This window comes from Ictidomys tridecemlineatus, chromosome 1, assembly GCF_052094955.1.
Source record: "Ictidomys tridecemlineatus isolate mIctTri1 chromosome 1, mIctTri1.hap1, whole genome shotgun sequence".
Classification (NCBI taxonomy): domain Eukaryota; kingdom Metazoa; phylum Chordata; class Mammalia; order Rodentia; family Sciuridae; genus Ictidomys; species Ictidomys tridecemlineatus.
The window spans coordinates 71,891,418-71,904,620 of record NC_135477.1 but is presented as its reverse complement, the minus strand read 5'-3'; the positions used below and the strand labels follow the sequence as shown (position 1 = coordinate 71,904,620).

General features: G+C 41.1%; 1 protein-coding gene and 1 pseudogene across 1 annotated transcript in view; both read left to right on the top strand.

Annotated features, from left to right (window-relative positions):
- The first annotated feature begins 675 nt into the window (after positions 1–675).
- LOC101965298 (spermatogenesis-associated protein 13 pseudogene) lies at positions 676–5,857 on the top strand (annotated as a pseudogene).
- Positions 5,858–6,553: 696 nt separating this feature from the next.
- The window catches only part of LOC144376070 (uncharacterized), a 30,073-nt gene continuing 23,423 nt past the window's right edge, over positions 6,554–13,203 (top strand). The window contains 1 exon segment of the mRNA XM_078042242.1: positions 6,554–6,649. Coding sequence (XP_077898368.1) covers positions 6,623–6,649 — 27 coding nt within the window. The 5' untranslated portion in view covers positions 6,554–6,622.

Sequence of the window (13,203 nt, the reverse complement as noted above, 5' to 3'; positions counted from 1 at the left end):
TCTGAGGCTTCTCTTTGGCTTGCAGACAGTTGTCTTTTCCATGTTTTTGCATGGTCTTTCCTCTGTGTGTATCTGTGTCCCATTCTTATAAGGATATTAGTCATATTGAATTTCCTCCCAAATGACCTCACTTTAACTTAATCACCTCTTGAGAGACTCTACCATCTGTCACATTGTGAAGTATTGGAAATTACAACTTCAATATATGAATTTGGGGGAGGAGAAATACAAGTTAGCTGATAATTTGTCAGGGAGGTAGGAGATTATTTAGGAAGGTCCCATGAAGATAAATGAAGAGAATCTAAACTAAGGTATTGATAATAAAAATGGAAATGAGATTTGAGATTTAGAATCCTTAAGGAGCCAGTAATTTGATATTAGACTGAATGTGGAGGAATCTGAGAGAGAGGGGGCAGTGTCCTTCCTGGATTTCTGCTCTAGGAGAAGGAACAGACTTGAGGGAGATCTGAGCAGTGTGATATATCTTTTGAGTACCTAGCACTTTGACAGTCATATGACCAAGGTGGGATCAACTCTGGGGACATCCTACAATGACTACTTTATAACATGGACTATGTCACATCCACTGTGCATGCAGGTTTCTCATCTTTGAACCTGCCCTTGAATATATCTTATGACCTGAACTAGAAAATGAGTGTGATACTGGAGAAATGAAGAACTTGGAGGTCAAGCAAACTGTCTGGATGTTTTGGGCAAAGGAAAAGGAGGCCTTGCTGTCACCATGCCTGGGTGACACCAGAAGAGCACATGGTTGGGGAGCTGTTTCCTATTCAGTTTCTTTAGATGGAGGTACTGAGTCCTCTGCCTTAGTCGATGACAACGGTAGCGAGGAGGACTTCAGCTATGAAGAACTCTGTCAGGCCAATCCTCGGTATCTACAGCCAGGCGGGGAACAGCTGGCCATTAATGAGCTGATCAGCGATGGCAGCGTGGTCTGCACAGAAGCTCTCTGGGACCATGTGACCATGGATGACCAGGAACTGGGCTTCAAGGCCGGCGATGTCATCCAGGTCCTGGAAGCCTCGAACAAAGACTGGTGGTGGGGCCGGAACGAGGATAAGGAGGCCTGGTTCCCTGCAAGCTTTGTCAGACTTCGAGTCAATCAGTAAGAGCTGTCTGAGAATTCTAGCAGTATACATGGCGAGGAGCAGGAGGAGGATACCAGCACAAGCCACCACAAGCACTCTGAGAACAAGCACCAGATGCGGACAAATGTCATCCAGGAGATCATGAACACCGAACGGGTGTACATCAAACACCTCAAGGACATCTGCGAGGGCTATATTCGACAGTGCCGCAAGCACACGGGAATGTTCACTGTTGCACAGCTAGCCACTATTTTTGGAAACATTGAAGACATTTACAAGTTCCAAAGTAAGTTCCTGAAAGACCTTGAGAAACAGTATAACAAAGAGGAACCTCACTTAAGTGAAATAGGATCCTGCTTCCTTCAGCATCAAGAGGGCTTTGCCATCTATTCCGAGTATTGCAACAACCACCCAGGAGCCTGCGTGGAGCTCTCCAACCTCATGAAGCAGGGCAAGTACAGGCACTTCTTCGAAGCTTGCCGCCTGCTCCAGCAGATGATTGACATCGCCTTGGATGGGTTCCTCCTCACGCCAGTGCAGAAGATCTGCAAATACCCTCTGCAGCTGGCAGAGCTGCTCAAGTACACCACGCAGGAGTACAGTGATTACAACAATATAAAGGCAGCCTATGAGGCCATGAAGAATGTGGCCTGTTTGATCAATGAGCGTAAACGGAAGTTGGAGAGCGTCGACAAGATTGCTCGCTGGCAGGTGTCCATTGTGGGCTGGGAGGGATTGGATATTCTAGACCGAAGCTCAGAATTGATTCATTCAGGGGAATTGACCAAAATCACTAAGCAGGGCAAGAGCCAGCAGCGGACCTTCTTCCTGTTTGACCATCAGTTGGTGTCCTGCAAGAAGGACCTGCTACGCAGGGACATGCTGTACTACAAGGATCGCATGGACATGGACGAGATGGAGCTTGTGGATGTGGAGGATGGTCGGGACAAGGACTGGAACCTCAACGTGAGAAACGCCTTTAAGCTGGTCAGTAGGACCACAGACGAGGTTCACCTGTTCTGTGCCAAAAAACAGGAAGACAAGGCAAAGTGGCTGCAGGCCTGTGCGGATGAGAGGCGTCGGGTGCAGGAGGACGAGGAGATGGGAATGGAAATTTCAGAAAATCAAAATAAACTCGCCATGTTAAATGCTCAGAAGGCAGGACATGGAAAGTCAAAAGACTATAGCGAATGCCCTGTTGCTCCGCCGCACCAGAACCTGCATCCCCTCCACCAGCGCCACATCACTGTGCCTACCAGCATCCCCCAGCAACAGGTGTTTGCCCTGGCAGAACCCAAGAGAAAGCCTTCCCTCTTCTGGCATACCTTCCATAAACTTGCCCCTTTCAGGAAGTGAGCAGCAGGCCCATACTTCCCCCGAGGGACTGAAGAGGAGAACCATGTTCATTTCTTTTGTGTGAAACCCAGGGAAAGTTTCTTGGGCCCAGTGTTGAAAACTTCTTTGGAGGCTCAAGGAAGGAGTTGGACTCACCTTCACTTCAGAGATCCTGCTGCTTTCGTGGAAAGGAGGAGAAGGTCATGACACATGGCTCTGCCCTGCATGAGAAGCCCCAAGGAGCACTCTGAGGTGGCTGGGACCTTGGAACCAGGGTCAAGTTCTACAGGAATGCTGCTGTGGTAGCTCCACAAGCCCCACTAGAGATGGGGACACTCCTGCGGTTCCAGAGCACCGAGAGCTTTTCAGTGCTAAGGATTGAGTCTGCATTTGACTTTGAAGGGAATCAACGATGGGGAGTAGCTATAATGCTGCCTCTCCCTACCATGTGTCTAGTCACACTTAGAAGGTGAGCTTTTACTCCCTCTGGTAGTATTAGGGGATCAACAGCTGCTTGGAGATGACCAGGATGTTCCCTCGTGTCACCTGTGTCTACACAGTTGCCAAATGCAGGCCTCATCTCGCAAGGTGCCTCTTCTTCAAGCTAGTCGGGAAAATTACATCCGTCTCGTGGCAGCACAGCTTGAGATGTGGGGGCACTGAGGCATCCCCCAGGTCATGCTACTTTCAAGGCCAGCTTGTTTGTCCTTGGCAAGTCGGATCCTCACTTGCCTGAGTGCCTTGTGTAACTCCCTGAGCAGAAATCACATCTCTCTCATTCATCCTAACCAAGAAACAGCATTCGAACAACTGTTTGCGATATAAAAGCTCATTTACTTTAATTTTTTAATGACATGAGAACGCACCAGTTGGAAAGCATTCTTAAAAACATCCTGCGCATCTTCCAGTAGTTGTCTCCGATGTCTTCATCAGTAAAATTGCAACTCGGAAGAACCCATGAAGAAAACACAGGGCAGAACAATCCTGCTTCTCTGGGGTTTAAGGCTGCCTTTGTCCTATAATCTCAAAACGGTGGAGATTCACTGCCTGTGAAAGACACCTTAGCAAAATATCTAGGCTCAAAGATAGGAGTCTCTTTTTAATGGAGGCCACACAGGCTGATGCCTGCAGATAATAATCTCCTTTTCTTTGCCTATACTGAGAAGTATGATGAAAGTAACTTTTAGTTACTTTTAGTCTGGAGAAGACAGGCTCTGCACTCTGTGATAACTAGAGGATATTGTGTCACATAGTTTGTAAATTTCTGTTTGAGAAGCTCATTTTTTGTATGCTATTCTTGCAAAGTTTCTTCCCCCACAGACCCAAGCTTGAGAATAAACAAGTCTACAAAGTTAAAGAGGAAGGTGTTAACTTCCTTCTCCCTTCTCCCTTCTCCCCTGACTTGCCATATGCAGAGTTATTCATGCATCAAGAAAACGTAACTCTGGACCTCTCTGCTGGGCCCTTAGGGCATTTTGTGACTATTCAAATGCCTGCTTACATTGGCTTGCTGAGAGTTTGCCTTGCCCTGTGGTTTACAGCCTCAGGGTTGCTTCTTTCTCACCACAGGTCCCTTGACAGAAGAGGTGCTATGGATTCATGCATTGGTTGTGTGTATATGTGTGTGTCCATGAATAACTGTTTCAACCTCAGTTGCATTTATATAACTGACATTTTTACTAACAAAATGTAATGATATATTTTGAAAACTACTTTTCTGTGCTAAATAGAGTTGTTTGTATGTACAGCAATTTTGAACAGGTTTTTGTTGTTTTTAATGTAATATAAGAGAATTGCTTTAAGGTAGTAAAAATATAATTTACTTATGTTACATTTTCAGTGAGGATTCATTCGAGTAAGGAGTCAGAGGGCTTCCATTTGCTAGTATTGACCAATTGGCAGTGAGCAAAGGCTTTAAAGTTTTGTGATCAGTCCTAACATGTTTCCCAGCTGAGTCCTAACTTCAAGTTCCCATCTACCTCCATGGACTCCATAACAGAGAATCCTGAACACCAGGACATGTCTTGATTAAGTCAAGGTCAGTTCAAGACCTGGGATTGTGAGAATCAGTTTTATAAAGCGTGATGGTCATTTGATGATGTCATTTGATTATATACCTGGCCTGGGTGGATTCTACTTGGATTCTGAGGTGATTTTGAAAACTGCTAACATATATATTTTTTTAAAGGCTAGAACATCCTTTGACTTCTTAAATCTGTCTAGCTTGGGTTTTATTACTAAAAGAACAGAAGGCCTCAGGTATTCTTGTTTTCAGCTTGCCATACTTCCTTTTTGATTTAAGTCATGTTCTACTTGGAGAGAGAAAAAGAGGCAACAAAAAGTCCCTGCCTGTGTGGATTTTATTGGGAAACCCCACCTCCACCCACTGCCCAATCTATCTTCTCCACCCCCAACCCTGGGTGGGCATTTTTATTTTTTGGCCTTATAAATATGTACAATTTTTATGATTTTATGTACCAGTTTAAAAAAATAAATTTAAATTTCTTTTAAAAGTCAGGCTTAGATGACTTCACTGGTTGACAACATTTGGATGAATTTCATTAGTGCATCACAATTTGCTAACTTTGTGAAAGACAGTTGAAATGGCCGTGAGCAGCTTTCTCAGTTTTTATATACCTAAATGGATGAGAACCCTGCAGTGAATTGTAAGCCATTCTAAACAATATTTGAAAAGTCCTAGAGAAGGGACATTCATTGTCTTTGGCCTGCTAACAAGGAAGAGGGTAACAAGCAGTTTGCCAGCACTGTCAAGGGATACTGTGTGCATGGTTTGTTTTCAGTAAATCTGGGTTTTGTCTCTGGTTGGTAGATGAGATTTTGTTATTGAAAACATATCACCACCATCAATGCCATATCCAAATACTGTACCCTGTTATACCTAATCTATTTGAAGACTAATGCCACATCCTGTGATGTTATTGTATAGCAAAAGTGTTTTATTTCAAAATTTACTTCACAATAGAAATCTTTTGTAAAAACCAGGTGATTCAGCATCTGGCCAGGTAGCAATCTCTGCATGCCTAAATTGCTAATATTCCTGAATACAAATCAACCTCCTTTCCTAGTCAGAATAGAAGAGCCTGATTGCCCAGAGCTGGGGGAGTATTACTGCATTATTCTTGCATGAAGGAGAGGAAAACCAGTGAAGTGTATGTAAAAGGACAGTGCCAACAAGTGTGAATAAACATCCTTTCAATGAATGGCTTACAGACCAGGGATGTTGGACCCAACTTATAGATTAAACCACTAGCAAAGTTTTCCCTGTAATATGCTTCACCTAACTATCAGCAACTATTCTTGTTAATCTTGTTTATTTTCAGGATGTAATGCAAATGGAGTACAAAAATTTTTTGGAAAAAAAGTGGAAAATTTTAGCTGGTCTTGGAAGGATTTTTTTTTAAAAAAAACAGAAGTTTAAATGTTTCATGTAAATTTACCTAGTAGAACATACTTTTTGTTACTGCTTTTAGTTATCACATTGGCATTGACATTTGTATTTAGAAAATACTTTAAACCAACTCTGTAATTTAATAATTAGTCTTTTTGTACATAATAGAACCCATTGTGTATGACTTGCTAATCCACTTTGCAAGGCTTTGGTAATTTTTAACTCATCCATATAAAGATGATGTTGTCTGTATAAGTCAGTGATGCTTCCAAACTGGTGGATTAGCTTTGACAGCTAAAGTCTGGTCTACAAGAATACTGTAACTTGATATGTATTTTTGTTGAAATTCTTTTTGTAAAAGAAAAAAATTATTTGCAATGTTATTTGAATGATTTATTGTAAATGCTGTGAATCTATATTTGTTGTTTTGTATCTGTATATTAAAATTAATTTCCAAAAAAAAGAATATATCTTATGATAGTTATCACTCTCTTATTATTATAATTGATTTCAAACTCCTGTATTTTCCCTGATAAATTCCTTTAGGGTAAGGCCTACTGTTTTTATTATTTTTTTGCCCAATTCTTCAGTATCCGATAACTGGCTTCACACATCTAGTACATAGTAGAAATAGGTTGTGCTTAGCAAATTCTAGTTATAGGAATAGTGTGTCAGGAGGATTGTTATATTCTTTGCATATTTTAATCAAGGCTCAATATTGAATACCTGTTTGGCTTTCTTGCAGAATGAGAAGACTTTGGGACATTCCATGAGTCATTCAAGCAACATTTCTAAGGTAGAGTACTACAGAAATATATTACTAGTGCCTTGGGACTTTTATATTCTTATACCTTACATGTGTTTATACTCTTGTCTTTTGAAGACATCAAGTTCTTGATACATTTCTGTAATTTGCTTTGGGACTATACTAGGTATTGGCAGTTATGTTTTTCTAGTCCACATACCTCACAGAAACACACTGGTCAGCATACCCACTATTTTCCTGAAGGTATACCAGACCCCTACAGACCCCAGAGACCCCACCTACCTACCCCATGCAGTCAGATGGTTGACAGGCACGCCCTACAGAGCGCACTCCTCCATGCATCTCTGTCATGTCCACTCAGGTCTCTCACATACACTGCCTAGCACCAAGCACTGTGCCCACTTTACACCCCATGCCAAAGTGATTAGGTATACCCAAGGCTGCAAGTGGAGCCCCCACCCCTCATTCCATGGGGAACTGTTCTATACATCCTCCCTAGGACCCTTGCCCATCAACTCTAGTAGAGGGACCACCATTGAGCCAACAATGGATTCCAAGCTGGCCTCTAGCCCACCTTCCAAATGTGTCAGACAGGAAGCCCCTTGTGAATGGCCTCCTCCTCTGTCCTGGCTCTCTCTCTGTTTTCTCAGGCCCTTTCCCCTTTCTGGGGTGGGTTGGCAGAGGCTTTGGCTAGTGTGTGTGGAATCATCAATAATCTTTAGTGTTATTTTGGGGGAAGTGACTTGCAAGGGAAACATAGTTTCTTCCAGGAAATCATATTTTTAGGCAGAATAAATCTTAGTCACCAGAGGATTTGTCATCTCAATTAGGAATGCATTGGACTGAAAGTAACACAAAGCTAACTATGGCGACATAAATATAGCTTTTTCTGGTTCAGATGATGAGGTGCTTGGAGGTAGGTAGCTCAGGGCTAAGTTGTTCATAGACATTGCCAGGTATTATGGTTTGGGTCTGGAATGTTCCCCAAAGGCTTATATGCTTAAAGATTTAGACCCTAATAGAGCAGTGTACAGAGGTGAGGCTTTTGACAAATGACTGTATCATGAGGACTCTAACCTCATCAATGGATTAATCTATTTGGTGGATTAATAATTTGAATGAACCATTGGGAGGTGTTGGACAGTGATGAAAAGATGAATAGTCACCTGAGCTCTCTTTTCAGTGTTCCTTTGGACACTTGTCATTCTCCTGCTTTGCACATGGTCTCACAATGAATGAGAGCTGAGTCTTCAGCACTTTGGCCTTGGTAGGAATAAGAGGAATGACTAAGGAAGGGAGGAGTCTGTCAACTGAGGGACCCTTTTTGGTAGGAAGACTGATGCTTCCCTAACTGGAAGCCCTCTCCAGTACTTGATTTCTGCTTATTTATCTCACTGCCAGAACTGTCTTAGCAGGCCACCTCTCATAGGAAGGTAGCTAGAACAAGGAGGGATTGAGGGTATGGGTTAGTCATCCATGCAGTGGGGTCATCTAGTTAGCTTACCAGGAGCATGTCAGCTGCTAGAATGTGACCCAGGAACCATCAGTACACCATGCAATGAGCTTGCACCCATGCAGTGCTCCTCTCTCAGCCCAGAAACAGCCCTGGCTGTCTCCTTATGCAGCAAGACATGAAACTGATTCTGACAGGAAGATTTGAACAGTATGATGAAACCTGTCTTACTGCCTCAGATACTCTGAAATAAAGCTACTGTATATGCCATTTTAACTTACTAACTGTATAGATGTTTTCATTAAGATTATCTGATTTTTTTAAACTAAAAGAATCTAGCAAAATATCTTTTTAAATTTTGAGTTGTAGATGGACACAATAACTTTATTTTGTTTATTTATTTTTTATGTGGTGCTGGGGATTGAACCCAGTGCCTCATGAATGCTAGGCAAGCGTTTTACCACTGAGCCACAACCCCAGCCCAAGAATCTAGCAAATGTTCTGTAAGACATTAACTCATCTCTTCTTAGGCATATTTGTAATCTAATAACTTGATCTTCTTCTTAATTTTGCATAAAAAGAAAACCTCATAGTGCTTAGCATGACATTGCAGGCCATTTGCATTGTGGTCCTTGGCTTCTGTCCTGAGTTATTCCCCAGACCAGTTCCTTGAGAAGTGGGCTTCACCATGTTGTGTGAATGCTTTTCTTTGAATACTCTCTACTTATACGACCTCTGTTTCTTTTCTCTTGTTCTCCCTTCATCCACAAAACTTGGAGCTCTAGAATGGTGCAGTGGTAGGTCATTACTCTGGATAAAGAATCCAATTTTGCTCTACTACCTTTCAAGGGAGCTAGCAAGTGTTGAAGCACATATGCAGATGAAATGTTAGAGGAAGTTGAACTGCATGTGTTAAACAGAGTGCTTTTTTTATTAGCTACACATGGCATTACAATGATCTTGGCAATTCATACATTTGAATCAATTTCTCATTTTTCTGATTATACAGATTGCAGAATCACATTGGTCATACCTATATACATACAGCAATCATAATGTATATTCTATTCTGCTGCCCTTCCTATCCCCCCTTCCCCTTCCCTCCCCTCCCATCACTTCTCTCTATCCAATCTAATGTGACACACTTTTTTTTTTCTCCTCACAACATCATACATGTATTCTGTATAATGATGAGGGTCTCCTTCCATCTTCCGTGCATCTCCCCTTCTCCCTCCTTTTCCCTCCTACCTCTCTTCCCTATTTAGTGGTAATCTTCTTGTCATGCTCTTCCTCCCTATCCCATTTTGAGACACCCGTCTTATACCAGAGAAGACATTCGGCATTTGTTTTTTAGGGATTGGCTAACTTCACTTAGCATAATCTGCTCTAATGCTATCCATTTCCCTGCAAATGCCATGATCTTGTTATTTTTTACTGCTAACTAATATTCCATTGTGTATAAATGCCACATTTTTTAAATCCATTCATCTATTGAAGGGCATCTAGGTTGGTTCCACAGTCTAGCTATTGTGAGTTGTGCTGCTATAAACATTGATGTGGCTGTGTCCCTGTAGTATGCTCTTTTTAGGTCTTTTGGGTATAGTCTGCGAAGGGGAATAGCTAGGTCAAATGATGGTTCCACTCCCAGCTTTTCAAGGAATCTCATTCTGGAGGAAGTTATCTTCCCAAATAGTTCATGTGGTTTAGTAACATTTTATTTGAAGGAAAGTTTTTTTCCTGTAATTAAAAAAAGCTTGTAAATGACTGATTTAAAATGTCTAGAAATTAGGTTAATGGGCATGGCATGGGGTGTGGATATTCTGACTTGCTTTGGAGGATTGGTTAGGGGGTTACATTGACTGTGGTTTATTAGTCCTGTGACTTTGAGAAAGGTAATTCTCTGAGCTTTAATTTCCTGATGAGTTAATTTATGGTAATAATGCATCTTTAAAGGTTGTTGTGAGTCTTAGAGTTAATATTAGCTGGGTTAGTTAATATTACCTGGGCTCTCTTCTTGCACAGAACCAACAAATCTGACTCTTTTCAGATTATGTCAAATCATGGTGATCATTTGGATGGATTGGGTCTGAATAGTCTAGTGGTAGCTGCTATTATTTACTGCTAATCAAGGGCAGAAGCATAAGTGTTATCTTTTCTTCCTGTACACATTTTTATCATGTGCTATCTGTGCCTGGACACTTACTGTGTCCACTGCGTTCCCAGACACTTTTTAGGGTCATAGGAGAATCTCAGAAGCAGTGTGTGCTTTAGAACTCTGTTCACAGAACTTCCAGGGAGCCACTCAATGTGAAATTTTGTCACAAAGTATACCCCTCTGTAACTAAGAGTTACAGAGGCTGTATAAAGTTGTTAGGCTGAACCAGTTCATTGGGGCCAAGGGAAGTTGGGCAGAGGACACTGTGGAAGTTACTTTTTTTTTCTTGAAAATCATAGTTCCTTTTTATTGCAGGATTTGTAAAATGAACCTGCTGGTTTCGACCATTTTTAGGCCATGGCATATAAAATCCTATCTTTAGTATGACAGATGTATTTCAGCAGATTCTTTATACCCTTGAGATAAAAGGTACAAAGAAAGGAGGTCAGAATAAGGACATGTGTTCTATTTCCCAGAATTCTCATTGTATCTCTCAGCAGATTTTTCCTTGCAAATTCTCTGCCTCCATATGGGTTCAGCATCTTAGTTGCTCACCTGCAGTCTGTCTTGGATTTCTGCAGTTTACTTCTTGCTGGCAGGATATTAGAGGTTGAAAAGAGGTGAACATAAACCTCAGTCTGTTTCATGGTAGTCTATCTGGATTGGATTTTAGGAGTTCATCAAATTTGTTACCACTCCCTAGTGGCCCTTCCTAGTCACTTAAGTGGTTCATGTTACTTTTCCTTTTTTTTTTTTAATTTTTAACAGAGCACTTATTGCTGCCTAGATGTTTGAATTTATTTTTTCTGCTGCTGCTTCATCCCACTTAAATTCTGTTGACATAGAGTCACGTTTTGTTTACTCCTAAGCCTTCAGAGCCAAAGATAGGATATAACCCTGGAGGTTTCCAGCAGTACTGAATGAATGTTTGCATAGTATTGTTCTAGATGCTTTATACTCAGCCTGTTGTTTTTCCTTCATTGTCACAGCCACCTTCCAGGTCAAGCTTCTTAGCTCCTTTTTAGCTCCCTAAGAATCTGTGTACATTTTGACCACTTTTCTGAAATCCTTCTCTGACTAGCAACCTGTAAATGGAATCCTAACACTTCTCCTTTCTCGCCTTCATGTATTTCATTTTGTTAGCGTAAGTTCCCATCTTCCTACCTTTGTCTGTTAGAATTAAAGTGATCTGGCACTGGCTGCTTGGAGCCTCGTCCATCTCAGTGTCCCATTGGTCATCAAAATCTAGATGGTTCTGGCAGGTCAGTACTCTATCCATGCATGCATTTTGCACATGTTATTTCCTCTAGTTGAGAATGGATGGCTGACTCTTGTTTTCTTCTTTAAGACTTGGGCCCCTTAGAGGGGCTTTTCTGGATACCTTTTTCTTAATCTAAATTATCTCACTCATTTGGGTATTACATTTTTTCCCTTTTTAGCACCTGTTACAGTTTATAATGATATTGCAGCAATGTGTACAAAAAATATATTTTTAGAAGTAGCTGTTTGAGGTTGGATGAGCCCCACAGAGGACATGCTCATAGAATGTTGGACATTGGAATGCAATTCCTATTCAGCTCCAACCTTGTCTTCACCTTGCTGAGGGGTGGGACTGCAGAGCCATCTTGGAGCTATATTCTTCAGCTCCATATCCATACCCCACCCAAATTGCATTCATTTCCTGTGCTGTTGCTTAGTGTTTGCTGAAGAACCAACTTAGAATTTTATATATTGTATAATATCTGAAACCACATTTGATTGGTAAGTTTTCCAACCTAAAATTAAAATGTAAAACAAAATGATGGTCAGCATTTATTCTAGGGAGAAAGCAGTGGAATTCTCCAGTGTGGATGTCACCTCCAAGTTCTCTGGCTCTGAGAGTTGTAAGGGCCAGCACCCCTATTGGCTGGTTTTAGAGCTGAGCACAGTTGCCATGTTATACCATGAGTAAAGTGCCTCTGGTTAATCAGATATTCTTGGGTAAAGTTAAACTGAACTTATTTAATGAGCACTTAGAATTATTGTTTTTCTGTTACTTGGCAAGCAAATCTCAATGAATTTGGGCTTTGATTTGTTTAAATTCTTTGAAATACTTTCTAGGTTAGTGCTGCATTTAGACAGTAAAAAGACATAGCAGAATGTCTGTGTCAGGACATCAGGATGGAAACCTGCTACCACTTTGCCTGGAAGCAGACCCGAATGTGGTCATCAAGGCCAGGGTTTGCTTCTCTTTGTTTCTGAATCCAGAGTTGATCAGACAGACTCAGTTACTCAGACTCATAGGTTGCATATAAGGCAGTGTGTATGTTTCTTAATGTGTACTGAAGAAAATGACTATGCCAAAGACAAGAGACTTATTTTCATGCAACAAAAGCAAGAGGAATGAATTGGACTTGCTGGCATCAGGCGGTAGTGACAGCCTGCTCTATCTTCATCACAGGTACTAACCATGTAGCTTCGCTTGCAATCCCAGCAGAGCCTGGTGGGCAATGTTTGCTATTTGTCTCTTATTTTACAAAGTTCATTGATGATATTTTAATAAATTTCTTTCTTCTGATTAGTTACAGCTTAATTTTTTGGCTAAACATTAGGTAAACAATTTTCAAAGTTTAATTTATGGTCTCCTAGAGGTAAAAAAAAGTGAGGCCAAATTTAAAAGAATTTCATAGTGATACTGAGACATTCTTTGCCATTTCTACCTCATTCTCTCACAGATGTATGGTGGAGTTTCCTAAGACTGAGTGACATACAAGATGGTATCTTCTTTTAAACACTTATGGAATATGTTCTTGTGTTTTAAGGTGTATTAATGTAGTAAGATTGAGAGCTATAACTCATATAAGAAAAAGATCTTTGGAGGATTACAATAGTTTAAGAGTGTAAAGGGGTCCTGAGGCTCTGACATGGGCAGTCTCCCCAGAAAATAATTATTTGATTCCTTCAGCAAATGTTCATTGAATACCTACTGTGTGTCAG